Raw genomic sequence first — 20,505 nt, 5'->3', positions numbered from 1 at the left:
GAAATGCAGGTGTGCGGCCCCCGAGTGATTCCGGGTCGAGAGTTGCCAGGTCGGGAAGCCGGGTGAATGCACTGTGTTGTGCGGGGAGAAAAAAATCAACAGGTGTCGGGCCCCCGAGTGTGCCGAGCCGGGAGTGGCCGGGTCGGGGCACTTGGACTGGGCCATTATTGCTTTTTATGAGAAGAAACGTCGTAACTGTTCTATGTTCCAAGAGTTGGTCAGAATGTTACCATCGGAGTCTTTTAGCTTGTAGGTGCTTGGTCGTATCACCTCTGCAATGCTGTAGGGTCCTTCCCATGGTGGTGAGAGCTTGTGCTTATCTTTTGTCGACATGACCCGTCGCAGGACCAGATCTCCGACCTGCAGCGTCCTCTCCCGTATGCGCCTTTCGTGATACCTGCGTAAAGTTTTGTTGGTAGCGAGCCGATCGGTGTAGTGTAGCTAGTCTTGCTTCCTCCAAAACTTCCATGGCGCCCCTCTGGGCTTCGGCTGTCATTTTTGGGTCAAAAGCTTTGACTCTTGGCGCACCATAGTTCAGATCGGAAGGCAGCACGGCCTCGGAGCCGTATGTTAGGAAGAAACGTGTTAGTCCTGTGGACCAGTTAGGTGTGGTTCGCAAGCTCCAGAGCGCTACCGGCAATTCTTCCGCCCAACGACCCGCGAACTTTTTAAGCATGTCAAAGATGCGCTGTTTGAGCCCTTGGAGGATTAGACCATTAGCTCTTTCTACTTGCCCGTTTGTGCGCGGGTGTCCGACCGATGCCCAGTCGATCCGGATCCCGTATCCTTCCGCAAACTCTTGGAAGTAGTGACCTGTGAAATTGGTCCCGTTGTCGGTGATGATGGAGTTGGGCACGCCGAATCTGTAGACGATGTCCAAGAAGAATTTGACGGCCTCCTTGGAGTCGATCGTGGCTATCGGTTTTGCCTCTATCCATTTTGTGAACTTGTCGATTGCGACAAGTAGGTGGGTGAATCCTATTGGTGCCTTCTTGAGTGGCCCGACCATGTTTAGCGTAAAACTGGCAGCCTTTGCATGCGTGGACGATTTCTTCCGTGTTGCGCAATGCTGTTGGCCAGTAAAATCCTTGTCGGAAAGCTTTTCCGACCAAGGAGCGTGGCGCAGCGTGGTGTCCACAGATCCCGGCGTGTATCTCGAGAAGAAGCTCCTTGCCCTGGGCAATGGGGATGCACTTTATGAGAATGCCAGTTTCTGAGTGGTTGCGCTTGTTGAGCTCGCCGTCGATTACAGCAAAGGTTTTTGCTCGTCGGGCTATTCGGCGGACTGCGTTGCAATCCTCGGGGAGGACTTCATGAAGAAGATAAGCCAGTAGGTCGGCTCTCCAATCTGCGGTGTCTGCCTAGCTCGGGTCGGATTGCCCCGTAGCGAGACAGGTTGGGCCCGCGGGTACCTGGTCGGGGGGCGGGTCGGAGGGAGCGTGCTCTGTTTTCTCCGCATGCTCTGTTTCCCCTGTTTTTGTTTTGTCTACGGGCGGCTGCTTCTCTCGCCCCGACGGCGCGTTCAGGTCGTTGATGAAAACGCCGCTGGGTGCCGGCTTGCGCTTGGCAGCCATTTTTGCGAGAGCGTCCCCGTCAGGGTTTTGTTTTCGTGGGATGTGGTGGAGCTCCAGACCCCGGAATCTCCCTTCTAGCTTACGGACTTCCTGGCAGTATGCGTCCATGAGGGGGCTCTCGCAGTTAGAGTTCTTCATGACCTGGTCGACTACGAGCTTGGAGTCACCGTAGACATACATGCGGGTTGCCCCTATGTCGATGGCTATGCGGAGGCCGCTGATGAGTGCCTCATACTCTGCTATGTTGTTGGGTGCAGGAAAGTGGAGGTGGACTGCGTATTGGAACTTGCCTCCTTCTGGGGAGACCAGGACGACCCCGGCCCCTGCGCCGGGTCCCATGACCGACCCGTCGAAGTAGAGGGTCCAGTACTCGTGAGAAATTTCTGGGGTCGGGGCTTGGATTTCCGTCCACTCGGCGATGAAGTCAGCCAGGGCCTGAGACTTTATCGTCGTGTGTGGAACGAACTTGACATCGTAGCACATTAGCTCGACTGCCCATTTGGAGATCCGCCCTACGGCGTCGCGATTGCGAACGACTTCTCTAAGTGGGAACGAGGTGACGACCAACACCTCGTGCTCGGTGAAGTAGTGTTGCAACTTCTTGGCCGTCATGACGACGGCGTATAGGAGCTTTTGTGTCTGTGGGTACTGCAACTTGGTGTCGGTCAGTACCTCGCTGACAAAATACACGGGACGTTGGACCTTAAGGGCGTGTCCCTGCTCTTCCCTTTTGATCACCAGAGCGGCGCTGACCACATGGTTAGTGGCTGCCAAGTAAAGCAAAAGGGGTTCGCATGGATCCGGTTCCACGAGCGCCGGCGGAGGGGATAAGAGAGCCTTTAGGCGGTTGAGGGCCGCTTGTGCCTCCTCCGTCCAGACAAAGGTGTCGGATTTCTTGAGGAGTTTGTATATCAGCAAGCCTCGTTCTCCCAGCCGGGCGATAAACCGGCTGAGCGCTGCTAGGCACCCGGTTAGCCTCTAGATGCCCTTACGCCGCGAATGGGTCCCATGTTGGTAATGGCCGCGATTTTGTTTCGGTTGGCTTCGATGCCACGCTCGGACACAATGTATCCGAGTAGTTTGCCCTTAGGCACAATGAACGTGTATTTCTCGGGGTTCAGTTTGATGTTGAACCTCTTGAGATTTGCGAACGTGGTGCTCAGGGTGGCGACCAGGTCATCCGCGCGTGGCGTCTTGACGACGATGTCGTCAACATAGACGGCAACCGTCGCCCGATGCAGACCTGGCCGGTCGGGGTCAATCGGCGGGTTGATCTGGTCGGAAAAACAGGTTTGCATGCATCGCTGGTATGTTGCCCCTGCATTCTTGAGACCGAACGACATTGACACGTAACAGTACGAGCCGAACGGCATGATGAAGGATGTCGCGAGCTGGTCGGATTCCTTCATCGCTATCTGGTGGTAGCTCGAGTAAGCATCCAGAAAGGACAAGATTTCACATCCAGAGGTGGAGTCGATTATCTGATCTATTCTAGGCAAGGGAAAAGGGTCTTTTGGGCAAGCCTTGCTCAGGCTGGTGTAATCAACACACATCCTCCATTGACCAGTTTTCTTCTTTACAAGGACTGGGTTAGAGAGCCAGTCAGAGTGGTAGACTTCCTTTATGAAGCCAGCAGCTAATAGCTTAGCTACCTCCTCTCCTATGGCCCTGCGCCTCTCGTCGTCGAAGTGGCGTAGTCGTTGCTGGATGGGCTTGGATCCCGACAAAATGCGGAGCTCGTGCTTGGCGACCTCCCTTGGGATGCCCGGCATATCGGACGGCTTCCAGGCAAAAGTGTCCTTGTTGGCGCTGAGGAAGTCGACGAGCGCGTGTTCCTATTTGGCTGACAGCTGGGAGCCGACCCGCACCGTCTTGGTTGGATCGGTGTCGTCGACCGAGACCGACTTGGTCTCATCGGTTGGGGCGAAGTCCGGTGCCTGGCTAGGCTTGCCAGGGTCAGGACGGCACTCAGGAGTGGTGGCGCGAAGTTGGCCGAGCTCGGCCGAGTTCGCCGCGGTGGTGGCGAGGTCAAAGTACTCGCGGCTGCTGACGTAGGCCTGCTCGAAGGAGTCACTCACGGTGATGACCCCATTCGGGCCCGACAGCTTGAGCTTGAGGTAGGTGTAGTTAGGCACCTCCATGAACTTGCTGTAGGCGTGGCGCCCGAGGATGGCGTGGTATGCCCCCTTCCAGTCCACCACCTCTAACGTGAGGGTCTCGGTGCGGAAGTTGGCTTTACTGCCAAATGTGACCGGCAAGTCGATGTTGCCATAGGCGTGGCGCTCGAGGATGTTGCGGAAGTCAACGTAGAAGGGGAAGAGGGATTCCCGCAAGCAGGCTCGCGGGATTCCCATGGCTTCCAGGGTGTCCATGTAGAGGATGTTGAGGCTGCTGCCCCCGTCCATCAACACCTTGGACAGGCGCATATTGCTGATGATGGGGTCGACGACAAGAGGATAGCTTCCAGGCTGAGGGATGCTGACCGAATGGTCATCCTGATTGAAAATGATGGGCGTGGACGCCCACTTCAACTTTCTAGGAATCGAACTTGCTGCAGCACATACCTCGCGGAGCCGAACCTTCAGTAGTCGCCTGGAGCACTCGTCATCAAGGCCGCCGATGATCACTAAGCATCGATCCACGTCCGAGAACTCTCCTCCCGCCGGCTTCCCTTTGTCCTGGTCGGCGTTGGGCCTCTTGTCGCGGCCGTCGCCGTCGGTCTTGGCTGTCCTGCGGAGGAGGCGCTTCATCATGTCACAATCTTTGAACTTGTGGTTTACCGGATAGCCGTGGTTGGTGCATGGCTTCTCCAGGAGATGGTTGAAGTGGTCGTTTCTCGGCGGGCGCTTATCTTGGCGCTCGGCCGCCGCGACCTCGCCAGCGGCGGGAGGTCGGCGGTTCTTCTTGTTCTTCCTGTCGTCGCGGATCGAGGAAGGCCTGTCGCGGTCATGTCGCTTTGCCTTTGCCGCTTGCTGGTCACGCTCGAAGACGGCCCCGACCGCCTCCTCGTCAGAGGCGTGGTTGGTGGCGATCTCCAGGAGCTCGTGCGTGGTGCGCGGCTTCTGGCACCCCAGTTTGCGGACCAGGGTCTTTCAGTGCGTTCCGCTGAGGAACGCGCCGATGACGTCGGCGTCGACGACGCCCGGCAGTGAGTTGCACTGCTTGGAGAAGCACCAGATGTAGTCGCGCAAGGACTCGCCGGGCTCCTGCTTGCAGTTCTTGTGGTCCCAAGAGTTGCTAGGACGTACGTACGTGCCTTGAAAGTTGCCGATGAACACCTTCTGGAGATCAGCCCAACCGCCGATGGAGTCGGCGGGCAAGAAATCCAACCAGGCGTGGACGTTCTCTCCCAAGCATATAGGGAGGTACTGGATGATTAAGCGGTCATCGCTTGCTCCTCCGGCCCGGCATGCAAGCCGATAGTCCTCCAGCCATACGCCGGGGTTCGTATCCCCGGTATACTTCACGACGTTCGCCGGCGGTCGGAAGCGTTGGGGGAAAGGCGCCCCCCGGATCGCTCTGGAAAAGGCGTTTGGTCCGGTGGGGTCTGGGCTCGGACTCTGGTCGCGATCCATGTCAGGGTCACAGGGGCGTCCCCCACGCCGGAGCGGTGAGCACTCCGGGTTGGGCGTGTATGCCCGCGCATCTTCTGCTCGCGCGGCCGCGCGGTCGACATCGGCGTGGTGCCTTGCCTGCTGCCGGCCTTGGATCACGCTGCGCGCATCGTAGTTGGGGCCGACGCGGTCGTGAATCGGTGGCCTCGGCGGGAGAGGAGCGGAAGCTGCCGCGCAGGTGGGGGTGCGCCGCACTTCGGATGGCTCCCGCCCACCATGGCTCGCGCCGCCAGTGGGACACAATGCAGCAGCCTGCCGGCGGTGTAGCGAGGAGCTCTTCGCTTGCTGGACGGCGGTGAGTTCCACCAAGTTTCTCACCTGGCGGTGAAGATCCCTTTGGGCCGGGTCCTCCGGCTCTAGCAGCATCTGCAGGAGGATCGCGGCTGCTATGATGTTCTGGCCTGCACGAAACTCTTGCGGGAGTTGCATGCAGTGCAAGCGTCGTTGATGATGTTGTGGATGACCCCGCGTGCGCGCTGACATGCCGAACCTATGGGTTTCATCCTCTTTGACCCGGAGGGGGCCAGCGCGGGTTGTTCCACAGGCGGAGGCGTCTATTGGCGATGGCGGAGATCCTCACCGTGGGCCTGCGCATTGGCGAGTGCGTGCTCGCGGTGGTCTGCTAGGGTGTGAGTATGCTCGGACGTCACCACCTCCGGCGGCGTGTCGCCGTCGGCCATGGCGCACATGCACGACGGCGCGGATGTTCCCTCTAGGCGGTTGTTCACTCAGGGGATCCTCGAAGCACAGGAGGTCGTGAACAGAGTCGGGGTAGCTCTCCGTCATGCCCACAAACTGTGGTGTGGGCCGGGACCCCTGGGTGGCCTTGCGCACCTCCCGAGCATAGATGCTCGCGGCGTTGCGTAGGCCGAACGGGAGTCGCTCTGAGAACGAGCGGGGAGTCGGGAGCGGAGGTCCACCCGCGAGTTGTTGAGAGACGTTGTCCAGAGAGAAGAGGACCAAGTTGACGTCCTCGACGGTGGGGTTGGAGGCCATCATGAGCGCAATGCGGCGGAGCACCGCACGAGTTGGCTGTGATGGCCTGCGCTTCTTGATGCACCAGCGAACTGATCGTCGACGCCTCAGATTGTGAGGCTTGGGAGGAGGAGGCTCCCCTGTGGCCGCCGGAGCGGCTTCCTCCTCGTGGAGGCATAGTGAGCCGAGCTGGTCGGTGACGAACTCCAGGCTTCCGAACTGGAAGGCCTGGGAAGGCGGGAACGGTGGAGGCGCCCACAATCTGTCGCGGGGGATCATGGGAAATTCCAGGGAACCGAAACAGATCGTCTCACCGCGGCTCGCCGCCGGAGCGGTGAATGGGGTGATCGAAACCATCCGATCGCCGAAGCAGTGAACACACAAAGCGCTCCCCACGGACGGCGCCAAAACTGTCGCTACGGGAAATGAGCGACTACAAAACAACTCGATTGCTCGTTTGTTGTGTGCTTGATCGGATATGGTCTAGCACGCAAAGACTCGAGGATTTAGACTAGTTTGGGCCTGAAATGCCCTACGTCCAGTATGGGGGGTGGTGTTCTTACTCTATTACTCTCGAGCCCGGGTTCTCAAAGTTTAGAAGGGAGCTTACAAGCTGGTCAAGCAGTGCTGGATCTCTGGGAGTCCAACCCTTTTCTACGTGGGGGCTTTCCCTTTTATTGTTCAAGGTGGGCCCCCCATTACAGATATCTAGCGCTATGTCTTGGCACCGTCGGGGTGCGAATCATCCTTGTCAGTCGTCGAGGCCCACTCGGTCGGTCGGGAGTGGGCAGGCTTGATCCTGGCGATATTCTAGGCAAAGGATGATCCTGGCGATCTTCTTGGGCAACGCGTCCCCCTGGTGTTGTCCCATCCTGGCTCAGTCGGGGCGGCACGATCACTCGGGTGGTCGTTCGGGGGTCGCCTCCGGTCTTGTCTGCCGGAGCCTACGTCCCTTGTCCGAGGGGCCATCTTACGTAGCTCCTATCACCGGACGGCGCGCCCGGTGAGGGGTGTCTTACCGAGGTCTGGCCGGGGGCATCTGGTCACACTCGCTGGCGTAATGAGACGGTGCGCAGAGGCTACCATCATTACAGGGGGAGGCAGCGCCTGTGGACGCCCCCTCCCGTTGTGTCGCGGGGCCCGCGCGAGCGGCGCTGTCCCATTATCAGGGAGTCCAGCTGCCTAAGCCCTTGCCGCAAGATAAGGGGAGCTGGCGTCCCGGAGCCTTCACGAGGCCTATCTTGGCCGGCACGTCTGTCAGGAGGCGCGGTGTTCTTGGAGCGCACGTCCCGGGTCATCGGCATGGCTCTTTCCCGGGGCGCTAGGTCCGGGGGCCGCCACGTGTCCCGGGAAGTCGGTCTCTCGGACTCGTTGACTTAGCAGTGAAGGCTGCTCCCCGCGACAGTTAGCGGGCCGTTCCGTCTTCGGCCTAGTAGGTTTTACCAGGCCTCCCTTCACACGAGTCGGGTTTGTTTGGGATCCCGAGTTTACTCCCCCGTCAAACATGAACACAAGCACATATTTTGTTCACACATTATCACTCTTTGATGCCATGAAATTGCTAGTAATATTTGGAATTAAAATATACCAAAAATTGTCTAGTTATCTAACATGATTCACCTAATGCTGCTAGCCACTAATTTCTTCTTCTTCTTCTTCTTCTTCTTCGGTTCTTGTTCGGTGTAGGGACTTGCTTCCAGTAGCCTAGCTTCCGGACACTGCACATTACCCGTCTGTTTACTGATTTTTTTGAAAATCGCTTTCGTTTTGGATTGAAATTGCAAGAAGTTTGGTTTGGCTTGGTTTCTGGCATGTAATAGGGTGGTGTAGAGTGGTTTGAGTTTTTTTTTCACTAGGCAAGGCCACAGAGGGGCCAGCCGGTGCCACCAGAGGCGGCCTGGGAACGCACCACAGAGGGGCCGCGCCCCAGCGTGCAGGCGCCCGAGCTCGAACCCGGGCGGGTGCGCTCCTCAGCTGGGAGTCGCACCAACCGAGCTACGCTCGGAAAAAGAGTTTGGTGTAGATTTAGTCTAGATTATCACCCATCAGCACCTTGAGGCGCCAGTGGATTCACCATTCACGCGCAGCACCTGCACCTCGCGCTGGGCGCTGTACGATGCCTCGCTCTCTCGATCACGTCGATTCGCATCACAGATCGAGGAACAGAACTGGAAAGGTCGAAGGAGGGGAATCAGGCTCTCCACAATGTGTGCAGAGAGTGATGTTTAAATACTCTCTCTCCATTTTAGACATTACTCTCCACACTGCAGCTATCATACTAAAGTGATGTCAGGGTTTGAAAATTTGGGAGCAATGCAAGTTGAGGTTTCAGTTCCCAGTCAATAAAAAAATTTTGTGCAGTCCTTGAGAGTTTAAAAGCATTTGATGGCAATACATAAAGAACAAATGCAACAGTAGTTTATCTTATATAGGCCCTACATTTGTAGCTAGATTCGGTGTCAATTTTATCAATACATTGCAGCATGTCATAGTGATGCTTGTTTTTCAGCATGGGATCTACTTTTTTTTTTCTAGCTTCACTATTACACTTCAAGGTGCTAATGGTTCGAAGTCCAAACCAAAACCACACCAAACTAATTACAGTTGTGCTCAGCAATAAAACCCCACCAAACCAATCCGCTTGCGTCAAAAATAAACTAAACTAAACTAAACTGCCAACAGCTCAAACCAAAACGGATCCAATTTGTGATGTGGGCTGTGACTCTTTTACCTCTTCTAGCCTTTTAGGCTTGATCAACGCGCCAAGGACGAAGCAAATCTATTGGATGTTGGTTTCTCGACAGCGCGCTTTTTTCTTTTTTATATTTTTTAAAAATAAAAATTTCAAAAATATATGTCCATTTTGAAATATTTCAAAAATACCCCCCGGTCGCCCCCCATAGGGCGACAGGCCCTAAGTGTAATTTTTTTCTTCAAATTTGCAACGAGGTCCCTGGAAAAAAGGGGGCCTGTTGCCCCCCCCCCACGGGCGACAGGGGGGCCTGTCGCCCCCCCCCCCTCGGGCGACCACTGGGCCCAGCCCACGGGCGCGGCAGGGGGCCTGTCGCCCCCCCCGGGCGACCGGAGTAACCCCCCTTATATAAGATCCAACCCTCCTCCTCTCCTCATTTGAGCCCGAAAATTCCACCAAAAATCCAGAAAAAAGAGAGGGTAATCCTAGCATATAATTAAAAAAACAATGTTACTATTTTATAAATATGGATTCGAAATGACGGACGGGGTTACAACTGAATGAGAGTTACCTTAATGTGCATCTCATACACCTCTGACCGCATCCATATCTTACAAGAACTTTGTAAGAATCCAATGATATTAGGATGATTCGCTAGTTCACATACTCTCATGTATATCTTCCGACATTCTAGCAGGTGTCCCTTTACATCTTGCGTCGTAATACCTCGAAATAATGTGAAATCTTTAAACTCTACTACTTTGGACAACACCATCTCTATCGTACCATCCGCTAACGGATCCAACTTCTTACTGATAACAAGATGAGTCATGATATCAAGTATTATACTAGATTTTTCTTCGGTCCATGAAAATCCTCCACAATTGGAGGCAGCCATTGACTTATGCTGCAATATCAATAAGGTACTTTCATAATTCTATTCTAATTTATAATTAATTTAAAAACAAGTCTGTAATAGTACTGAAATTGTAATACTAAACGAGTGTTCTAAAGCACCAAATCTAATTCAGCTAATCCGCTAATTAAATTAAATTTTTATACAATATTAATGGATTCATACGGAAGTTACCGGTAGATCACAAGTACGCAATTCGGCAGAGCTTCGCCGCTTTTCTTCTCCTCACCCCTCTCTTTTTTCCTGAATTTTTAGGCTCAAATGACAAAGGGGGTGGCGGCATATGGCGGCCAGGGCTTATATAGGGCAAAGGGGACCCTGTCGCCCCCCAACAGGCGACAGACCCCTGTCGCCCCTGGGGTGGGCGACAGGCCCCTTTTTTTTGCCAGGGACCTCGTTGCGAATTTGAAGAAAAAAATACACTTAGCGCCTGTCGCCCTATGGGGGGCGACCGGAGGATATTTTTGAAATATTTCAAAACGGACATATATTTTTGAAATTTTTATTTTTTTAAAATATAAAAAAGAAAAAAGCGCCTCGACAGCTACGATTGACGGGAATGCAGTGGAGCCGCTGGATGGGATGCAGGTCAGACCGGGCCGAACCGGTCCATTCCAAATATTAACCTTAACCAAACCAGCTCACCAGCTCTCTAGCCCGACCCAAAAGAGAAACCAAACCATAATATCTCGGTTTTTACCCGAACCAGCTCGAACCATACTGTAGAGGGCCTCATATTCATAGGTGGGCTGAAATGAATTCTGGCCCGATGACAATTCACCTCCGCCAATAGCCAGCCCAACGCGGCCTCTCCTTCCTCCTGTCAGGTGCCCACATTGGCAACAGCGAGACAGCAGCCCCCAGCCATGGCGGACATCGATTTGTAGCATCGGAGGTGCGGAGCAGCGCGGATTCGCGGCGAATTCAAGGTATCCCTTCCCATACTGAGTCCTCCGCCCCTCGACCGGATCCACCCCGCGCCATGTCTTCCCGGCTGCCGACGCATCTGTCCAACCGGAGTCCACGGCGATTCCCCACAGTCTGCTGTCTCCTAGTCCTCACCCTCGCTCTCCTCTTCACCTCCGCTGCCGCCAAGTCCTCTCGCCGCCCAATCTCCGTACGTATCCCCTCGTCCCCCCCCCCCCCCACCCCCGGCCTTTTCCAGCTGTTCCTTTATGGCTGTATCCGTCTCATCGGTCTTACTTCTTGGTGCAGGACAACGAGATCCGGCAGCAGAAGGAGGCATGCTACACCGACGTCGAGAAGTACGTGTTACGATGATGCGCTCTGTGCTGTTTTCTGTTTGGTGGGACGCATCTGACGCGATGTTTCTGTCTGTGTGTTCTAACGGTTGTGTCTCTCGGCTGGGCCGCAGCGGGCTATGGGGGTGGGCGTGCAGGTCCTCGCCAACGGAGAAGGAGAACTGCGTGCTGCGCTGCCTCTCCCCTGAGTGCTACAACCTCATCTACGGCGGCGACCCCGTGAGTCTGGTGTGCTGTTTCCGTAGCTGCTGTTTGTAATGGGTGCTTTGGTTGCTGAGTTTTGCCTGGGTTTGTTGTGCAGCTTGAAGAAGGGGAACTGGATTATGTCCGCAGCCAGGAGTACAAGTACTGCATGCGCAAGTAAGAATAATTGAAACATTTGCATATATTCGTTGTGTTTTTGGCTGTTGAATTGGGCCAGGCACTGTGTTGAACTGTCGATGTATTGCATTGTGGGTTCAAGTCTAAAATGAAAGGAATGATAGTAATACTATTCCTCGCGTGAGTAGTTAGCTTTCTAAACATAAACTGCCTGACTAGGAACAGTGTTGAATTATTATTGAGATATTGGGAAGAAGGTAGAAAGGATTCAGACTTTTCGGAAGGGTTGACTCCTTATTGGAGTGTGCCTTTCAACAGTCTTTATGTATCAATTTATAACTTTCGGTATATCTTGTGAGTGCTGTGACCAAAGTACACTACAAGGTTGATTAGACAATACGTCATATGCCTACTTAATTATGTTTGCTGCATTCTGTCTATAGCTATAGGGTATGAAGGGGGTTAAATAACTTTGGAAATAGGTGAGCATAGCATTGTTATTTAGTCTTCGTTCAATGTTATTCCTACCAAGCAAAACTGTTATGTTAGTCTTCCCAATCGCTTGTCATCTAAGTTACACAACCCCCATGAACCTCAGACTGCAGCAGAACCAAGGTTCAGTCCTGTTGCCCACTCAGCTATCAGCCTATCACTATTATTGCAGTCTAAATAGTGAGGTGCTGCTGTGTTTAATTTGGTGATCAGCCACCATCTTGATACATCCTAGTGTTGGTAGCCTAACTGGGTTATTGCCATTCATTAATTTATGTGTCTTTGTGCATTTTGGCATCTTAGGAGCATTGAGTTAAGCATTTATTTTCTTAAGGAACTAAATAGGCTAGTTCAGGTGCTATCAATCAACATTATTGGTAGTCACTCTTAAACGAAAACATGTAGGGAGTGTTCACTCAGACTCTTCTGCTTCTAATCTTCTCGATAGCTGAGAGGATGACTTTGATCCCCATGATCTAATGGTCCTCACAGTTCCTTCTGCATCGTTTTTTTTCTCGAATGCGCAGGAGAGCTGCGCATCAATATATTAAGAAGAAAAGAGGTGTAAAGAACCCCAGAGTTTACAGATAAGAGGGTCTGTAATCCACCCTACTTACAAACAAACTTACTTACTCTTATGAACAAAAACACGACTGGGGGCACTAGACCAGACACACCTAAGTGGCTGTAGTTGCTAGGGCAAGGAGTTAAGAAACTCCTCAAGCCCCAGTAAAAGATCACTGTAGCAACTCTTCATTGATGACCAAGATGACACTGGACAAGCTAGGAGTGGCCCCATAAAAAACACAGCGATTACGATGGCTCCACAGGGTCCATGCTCCTAAGATGATGATGGAATTTAGTCCTTTTCGGTCTTGACCATGCACCTAAACTGCATCGAGGTTTCAGCTCTCCAAATAAGCAATTATTGGCGTGCAGCCGTGCACATCTAATGAATTGATGTACATTGCAGAAGATCACTTTGTTCAACATGGCCCTAGTCTTCTAAGATTATTTGCAGAACACTTTCACATTTGAGAATTTTCATTATTCATTCTGTTCTGGTTTCATACTTCTAGTTTCATGCATCCTTTCAAAATTCTAATTTTGGACTCGTAAGATATCTAAGTTGTAATCATTTTTATCATTGTATGGATTTCCTTTTCTGTTCAACTTTAGTCTCTCTGGCTGTGAAGTTGTTCACTTGCTCATTTTCTCTCACCGCCACATCTATCATTGCATTTGTGTTTCATTTCAGATCATCCCTTGGAGAAAGCTTGGATGGTGTGAAGGGATCCTTCAGTTATTCATGAAGGAAACCAAAAGGAAAAAGGTACTGTTAGTTTCCGATAAACTTAATTTTGCACTCTTGAACAGACATGCATATACATATATTACTGTATTTAGGCCTTGAAACATCCTTCGTGCCTATCAAGATTCAGCCTTTGATTAGTCAACAATAATATTGTTACGGTGCGCCCAAATCCAGAAAATAGAAATAGTTAAGATTCAGTATCAGATTTCAACTGCGAACTGCCCAGTATAATGGCGCAATGTATTTTGAAGGAAGATATCACCGTCACCGCTACCAATGCGAACGCAAATTAGTCCAACATAAGACAGTAATGTAACCAACGAGTAGCCTAGCCCATGCCGTAAAGGGTTGTGAGAGTTATTAAGTTGAACTCCTTTGTGTTCAGTAACAGTAAGTACCTTTTGTACGTAGGAGTACACCATATGGCTTCTGTAACTAATTAATGCTAGATGAAAATGAACTTCGATATTTAACTGTTACCAGACACATTTGCAGCGTTCCACAAAAATATATCTGTCTACTGCTGATTGAACTTCCAGTAGCCCTCCCGTGGGATCTCCCCAAAACTGAGAACTTTCAGAAACTAAGAAACAGCCAAAAAAAAAGAAACCAAAATTATAGGTACCAGTTGAACACTATATCAGACTCTTAAAATTCGCCCCAATGGGCATCGTATCAAATCCAGGTATGGTGGAATGGTTGGAGAAAAATAGAGTATTTGACCAGAACCAAATGCCATTCTGAAACAAGTCTTCAGCGTTCATTGTCAGCGTTCTTTCTTTCTTAAAAATGATAATATACTAACATGTTGCCATTGTTCACTGACAGTGACAGTATCGTTTTCGTTGCGTCCTCATCCATGCCGAGGATTGATCAATCGACAATATTTTTGGATGGTTACGGTGGTGGATCTTACCGTGGTTGATCCCATGATCTCAGCGCAATGACTGGCCCAAGACCTATTCCATAGTCGGTAAAGTAGGCATGATTGGCATTGTTAGGTTTGGATTCTAGAAAATTAAGCTATCTAGAAAATTAAGCTATCGAATTGCAAAGCCATGTATTTAACCCTGCTTCAGCATGTATTCTGTGCAGGATACTTATCCTCTTGCACTGCAAAACCTGCTGTATTCTGCGCGGCATTACTAGAACAACTAGCCTGTGCGACTTTGTTATGGACCCAAACACTTCAGCATGCTTGAACTCAGGAATCGCGATGTTTTTTCTCAAAGTTGCCCGGTTCAAATCAGGGTGTCAAACCGGAAAAGTGGCTAGGGTTTTTGGTGCGTTGTTTCTCCGGCAAACGCTATCTTAGACTCACCTAGCAAGAGCAAGCGCTTGGTAGTGTCAAGAAAACCTAGCAAGAGCAAGCTTGCTTACCGCGGCAAGAAAATGCTCGCTCAGCTGGGCGAGCTGAATTTGCTCTCCGTCAGCAGCAAGCTGTCAATTGCTGCAAAGAACGTGGTCTTCCCGTGCTTCTCCATCTAGGAACCAAACAGTAAAGACTTGCTTGCCAGGGCCAGGGCATTGCTCCTACAGTCCTACGAGCTAGATTTAGGGGTTGTTTGGTTTCAGGGACTTTTTTTAAGTCTCTGGGACTTTTTAGTATTTAGAAGTATTAAATAAATATTAATTATAAAACTAACTGCAGAATCCTGGGGCTAAACTGCGAGACGAATCTAATGAGGTATCTTAATCTATGATTAGCGAATGGTTACTGTAGCATCAATGTAGCAAATTATGAATTAATTAGGCTCATTAGATTCGTCTCGCGAAAAAGCACTCAGCTGTCAAAAAACATTTATAAACAGATTTTATTTAATACTATAAAATAGTAATATTCTTTTTGATGTGATAGGGACTTCTGAAAAAAGTCCTGGAGCCAAACAAGTCCTTAGGTAGCTCTCGCTAAGCAAGGTGCTCGAGAGATCCAAACGCATTCCTTTCGGTGTTTTCGGCCTCATGGCAGCGTGGAACTGAAAAACCCTCTACACTCACTGATGTCCCCCTAAAGAAACTAGCTACTTTGTAAAACGTACGGTTTTGAACTCGCTGGTGAACGTTAGTGGCCGTTTCAAGTTCACTATATTGTGCTTCTGTCGGTTGCAATGGCAACCTTTTGCTAAGGATTTAAACTTTTGCACGATCCCAAAAAAATGGTACTCTTGCTGTTAGTTGGAGCAACTCGTCAATAAATACTCATGAACTGGATATCATGCTGGTGCCGGACAGCATGACACATCGCCTGAACTCTACCTTGCACAGGCAAATTCTTACTGCCAAATGCAGTTAGCAAATGCTCCTCCGATCAATACGGTATAAACTGACAAATTGGCAGGATTAGCAGGTGTAAAAGAATCTGAAGCCTTTTAAATACCTCGCAAAAAACAAGACTTTTGAATGTCCCGGTGGCAGCTCAACTCTTTTTCTACTTGTACTGGAGTAACACATGGTTTTCAAAACTGAAATCATGAGGAATTTTATAAGTCCCGGTGGCAGCTCTACTTTTTTCTACTTGTACCGGAGTAACACATGGTTTTCAAAACTGAAATCATGAGGAAATTTATAAGTCCCGGTGGCAGCTCAACTCTTTTCTACTTGTACTGGAGCATATAATTTTTAAAACTGAGATCATGATGAAATTTATAATTACCCTGTGCGTCCGGTCCCACATTCAGCCTTAAAAGACAGAACACCTGCCAAGTTGCCCTTTTCCTCCCGGAGCAAGATGGAAAGAGGGGAAAGGAGGAATTCTCCAACCAGGCTCCAGTAAAGCCACCCTGCCGCAGCTATCATTAAAGCAATCAGGCCAGGCATTAAGCCAATCAACCCTCCCAATCCCACCCTTAATCAGCTCGCCCAGCTCCCAAATCTTCCATTATAATCCAAGATTCCCTGCTCACTCTTCTATTTCTTCTACTGCTAGTACTCCCCCCACAAGCTGACCCCCTCCATGATAGTGCTCCCTCTGATCTAAGGCTCTCCCACCAACCACCCACTCTCCCCCGCTGCCCGCCGGCGATGGCCGCAATGCCGGCGCCGGCCGTGGGCTTGGCCGTCCTGCTGCTCTTCGCCGCCGCCCTGCCGGCCCTCCGCGCGGATGACCTCAACTCCGACGCGCAGGCCCTGCAGGCGCTGCGCTCGGCGGTGGGGCGCTCCGCGCTGCCGTCGTGGAACAGCACCACGCCCACGTGCCAGTGGCAGGGCGTGACGTGCGAGAACGGCCGCGTCGTCGAGCTCCGCCTCCCCGGCGCCGGGCTGATGGGCAGCCTCCCCTCGGGCGTGCTCGGCAACCTGACCGCGCTCCGCACGCTCTCCCTCCGCTACAACGCGCTCACGGGGCCCCTCCCCGACGACTTCACCCGCCTGTCCGAGCTCCGGGCGATCTACTTCCAGCACAACAGCTTCTCCGGCGAGGTCCCGGCGTCGCTGTTCGCGCTCAAGAACCTCGTGAGGCTGGACATCGCGGATAACAAGTTCACCGGCGAGATCTCGCCGGACTTCAACAAGCTGATCCGGCTCGGGACGCTGTACCTCGACGGGAACAGCTTCACCGGCGAGATCCCCAAGCTGGACCTTCCCGCATTGGAGCAGTTCAACGTGTCGCACAACCAGCTCAACGGGTCCATCCCCACCAAGCTCCGGAAGATGCCGAAAGACTCCTTCTTGGGCAACACCGGCCTCTGCGGGGGGCCGCTCGGCCTCTGCCCCGGCGAGACCGCGCCCACGCCGGCCGGATCACCGGATTCCCAGCCAGGTGCCGGGGGCGCTGCTGACATCGGTGGCGGCAAGAAGAAGAAGCTCTCCGGGGGCGCCATCGCCGGCATTGCCATCGGCTGCGTGTTCGGCGTGCTGCTCTTGCTCGCCCTGCTTTTCTTCCTCTGCCGGAAGAAGTCCAGCGCGGCCCGTCCTGCGGCGGCAGTGGAGAAGGGTCGCGACCTCGGCATGGAGCCGTTGGAGGTCGAGCCCAAGGGACAGAACGGCTCAGCAGCCGGCGCGGGCAGCCACAACGGGGCTGCTGCGGCTGTTGCAGTGCCAGCCGCCGCCGCCGCCGCGGCTGCTGCCAAGACCGGCGGTGGGTCGACCGGTTCCAAGAAGCTCATCTTCTTCGGCCCCATGGCGGCGGCCCCGCCGTTCGACCTGGAGGACCTGCTCCGCGCTTCGGCGGAGGTGCTGGGCAAGGGCGCGTTCGGGACGGCGTACAAGGCGGTGATGGAGAACGGGTCGGCCGTGGCGGTGAAGCGGCTCAAGGACGTGGACCTCCCGGAGCCGGAGTTCCGGGAGCGCATCGCGGCCATCGGCGCCGTGCAGCACGAGCTGGTGGTGCCCCTCCGCGCCTACTACTTCAGCAAGGACGAGAAGCTCCTCGTCTACGACTACATGTCCATGGGCAGCCTCTCCGCCCTGCTGCACGGTAAAAATTCCCCCACCCCCGTCCGCCATTTTTACCGCTCCTCCCTGACGAGTTCGTTACCCCCGTACCGTCGGTGGGTGGGTTGGGTCGATCATTTCGCCGGGCACAGCCTGGCAATATTCCGTGACAGGTAAAAAGCAGAGAGAGGGGGGGGGGGGGGGGGGGGGGGGGGGGAGGTCCACGAGCTCGTCCTGCTCGGCACGAGCCAGAGCCAGTCAGCCAGCGCGGTTTCTGACAGCCAAGCCAAACCGACGGCCTGGCCGGAGCCGCCGAGCAGAGCCGCCGCCGCTGCCCGCTGGCGTCGCGGGGATGGTTGCGGATTTGCTAGGTGCGGCGTCCCTTTCGCCGGATCGATCCCGTCTTAATTTGGGCCGCAGCGTTTGGTCCGGTCTGGCCTGCATTTGTGGCGGCCCTCAATGAATTCGCCGGAATCGAATCCCTCTCTGCCCCATCCATCCCAGCATCCCACTCGTGGCGACCGAGCCCCGGCCCAGGAGGCGCCGCTTCTTTTCCCGCCATGCCAGAACGCCAGCCATGGCGGCCTAGTGTAGTGGTTGCCGCGACGAACGAACTGCGATCCGTTACACTCTTGCCACGAACTGAGCTGGCTCAGAGTCTGAGCTGCCTTGGATGGTTGGATCTAATCTAGTTTAAGGCCCGCCCGCGGCCCGCCCGACGTGCCAAACACCACTGGTCCCGGGGTGCCCGAGCTCCTCTCCCTGGCCCTGGCTTGGGCCCGTTCCTTTGAACATTTCTGTCCGGGGGAAGTACTAGTTGTATACTATACGCAGAGTTCTGAAGCAGCAGTGGTAGATTCGTGGCGGCCGTAAAGTTTCAGGGCAAGTTGCGCACTTGCGCATGTGAGCCGGCGCCCCGGGTTGAAGGCCGGGTAGGGTACTTTGCCGGTCCATGTGACATTTTAGTTGGCGCCACTGTTCATCTTCCTCGGGATTCCTCTCTCCCTTCTCGCGCCAATTATTAGCCTCGCGTAGTACCGGTACAGATTTAAAAGAATCATTCAAAAAGTCCGGACGCCGGCCGCCGGCCGGCCGGCCGGCCGGCGTGAGGCGTGAAACCGAAGGGATCGTAGTGCTGTCTCTGTACGTGCCGGCAGTAATTGGCATCGGCCGTGAATTGTGAATTTGCGATTCAATGACGTGGCTGCGGATCTCATGGCTTGTTTCTTCTCTGGTAATGGTCGCAGGGAACCGGGCCTCCGGGCGGACGCCGCTGGACTGGGAGACGCGGTCGGCGATCGCGCTCGCGGCGGCGCGCGGCGTGGCGCACATCCACTCCACGGGGCCCGCGGCGTCTCACGGCAACATCAAGTCCTCCAACGTCCTGCTCACCAAGAACTACGAGGCGCGCGTGTCCGACCACGGCCTGCCCACGCTCGTCGGCCCTTCCTTCTCGCCGACGCGGGTCTCCGGCTACCGCGCCCCGGAGGTCACCGACATCCGCCGCGTCTCGCAGAAGGCCGACGTGTACAGCTTCGGCGTGCTCCTGCTGGAGCTGCTCACGGGGAAGGCGCCCACGCACGCCGTCGTCAACGAGGAGGGCCTCGACCTGCCGCGGTGGGTGCAGTCCGTCGTGCGGGAGGAGTGGACGGCCGAGGTGTTCGACCAGGAGCTCCTCAGGTACCAGAACGTCGAGGAGGAGATGGTGCAGCTCCTCCAGCTCGCCATCGACTGCTCCGCGCAGCACCCCGACAGGAGGCCAACCATGGCCGAGGTGGCCACGCGGATCGACGAGATCTGCCGCTCCAGCCTCGGCGCCCGGCAGGCGGCCGACAGCGCCGGCGAAGGCGACGAGCCATCACTATAACCGCCGCCGTAGCAGCTGCTCCTCATGCACCATACTTGTCAGTCTCAGTGAATGAAAAGTTTGAAATTGCTTAGTTCTTTGCATGATATTGCTCCCGCAGGCTACTTTTAATTCATCAGCAACTTGTGCATGCTTTTTTTTTCTTCTTTTTTTTTTCTTTCTCTTCTTCTTCTTCATCTTTTTTTGGCCTTTCTCTCACGGGCTTTGATTCTACTCTATAGCACATGTCACTGTACTCTTTGATTCTTGAAAAGCAACATTTGATGATGCCTTGCCTGTATCCAAAGACGAACACCACTGCCAGCTGTACTTTATTGTCTGCTATTCAAAAATACGCGCGAAATGATTCGTGGTAGCTCGGCTTTCGTTGCCAAGCCTTGCCAGTTGCTTCACATCGACCTTTCTAATCGTGGTTGTTAGGGGAGGTAATGGTTGTTGGCCTGGCCATTTTCCAGCGAAATTAACCCAGCTCCTTTTTCCGGCCGAGAAGATTGCTGCCTGCCGATGAAAGCTCTGCTAATGGCGTCGTGTTCGTAGCCTATGAAATCTTGTTGGTTTAAGTAGGTTGGAAAGAGGGGGGGGAGGGGGGGGGGGAGCGTGATCTTTATCTCGGAGTGTTGTTGAAGTAAAACGACAGGCTGACCCCAACCCCGACGGCAAAAATTCTGGCGCCGCCGGCCGCCGTTCCCGACCCTCTAGCTCCAGATCCTTGTACCCAATCGCTGTGCCTTTCGGCTCTTCGCCCGGATCTGGCCCCTCGCGACCTCCAGGGGGATCCCCTGTGGGTCTCCACTTCAGTTCCCCGTCTATCTGCGAGGACGAAGAGGAGCAGCTGCTCTGGTCCACTCCTCGCCCGTCGGACAAGGGCAAGGGGGTGGCCGTCGAGCCCCGCCGCCCCTCCTCCGCCAGGCGCGAGGTGGGAGGATTCATGGCTGATGCCCGGCGGCGGCCGTATAGTGAGTGAAGGATCGAAGTTGGCGATCAGAGCGGGGTGAATGAGAGCCGATTAAAATTTCTTCGAAATTCGAATCGTTGGCCTATGTTTCAAAATCACCCAAGCCCTCAAACGTTCTGACCAAAGTTTGAAGTAGCTATTGAAAAGCTAA

General features: G+C 53.6%; 3 protein-coding genes across 3 annotated transcripts; 2 read left to right on the top strand and 1 right to left on the bottom strand.

Moving 5' to 3' along the window:
• Positions 1-1,361: 1,361 nt before the first annotated feature.
• Positions 1,362-3,346, bottom strand: LOC120689345. Its single transcript, XM_039971634.1, has 2 exons — positions 2,659-3,346; positions 1,362-2,341 (listed from the first exon to the last, which is right to left on the bottom strand). Exons 1-2 carry the CDS (start codon positions 3,344-3,346, stop codon positions 1,362-1,364), a joined length of 1,668 nt encoding a protein of 555 aa, XP_039827568.1.
• A 7,201-nt stretch (positions 3,347-10,547) lies between these two features.
• Positions 10,548-19,687, top strand: LOC120687707 (probable inactive receptor kinase At1g48480). Its single transcript, XM_039969732.1, has 7 exons — positions 10,548-10,888; positions 10,987-11,036; positions 11,147-11,252; positions 11,335-11,393; positions 13,105-13,179; positions 13,990-17,575; positions 18,780-19,687. Exons 6-7 carry the CDS (start codon positions 16,183-16,185, stop codon positions 19,397-19,399), a joined length of 2,013 nt encoding a protein of 670 aa, XP_039825666.1. The 5' UTR covers positions 10,548-10,888; positions 10,987-11,036; positions 11,147-11,252; positions 11,335-11,393; positions 13,105-13,179; positions 13,990-16,182; the 3' UTR covers positions 19,400-19,687.
• On the top strand, positions 10,596-14,372 carry LOC120687708. The gene is made up of 6 exons (XM_039969733.1): positions 10,596-10,888; positions 10,987-11,036; positions 11,147-11,252; positions 11,335-11,393; positions 13,105-13,179; positions 13,990-14,372. Exons 1-5 carry the CDS (start codon positions 10,754-10,756, stop codon positions 13,157-13,159), a joined length of 405 nt encoding a protein of 134 aa, XP_039825667.1. The 5' UTR covers positions 10,596-10,753; the 3' UTR covers positions 13,160-13,179; positions 13,990-14,372.
• Positions 19,688-20,505: the final 818 nt, after the last annotated feature.

Source organism: Panicum virgatum, chromosome 9N (genome assembly GCF_016808335.1).
Source record: "Panicum virgatum strain AP13 chromosome 9N, P.virgatum_v5, whole genome shotgun sequence".
NCBI classification, from domain to species: domain Eukaryota; kingdom Viridiplantae; phylum Streptophyta; class Magnoliopsida; order Poales; family Poaceae; genus Panicum; species Panicum virgatum.
Note: the sequence above shows the minus strand (reverse complement) of the source record. Positions and strands in the feature narration are given on the sequence as shown.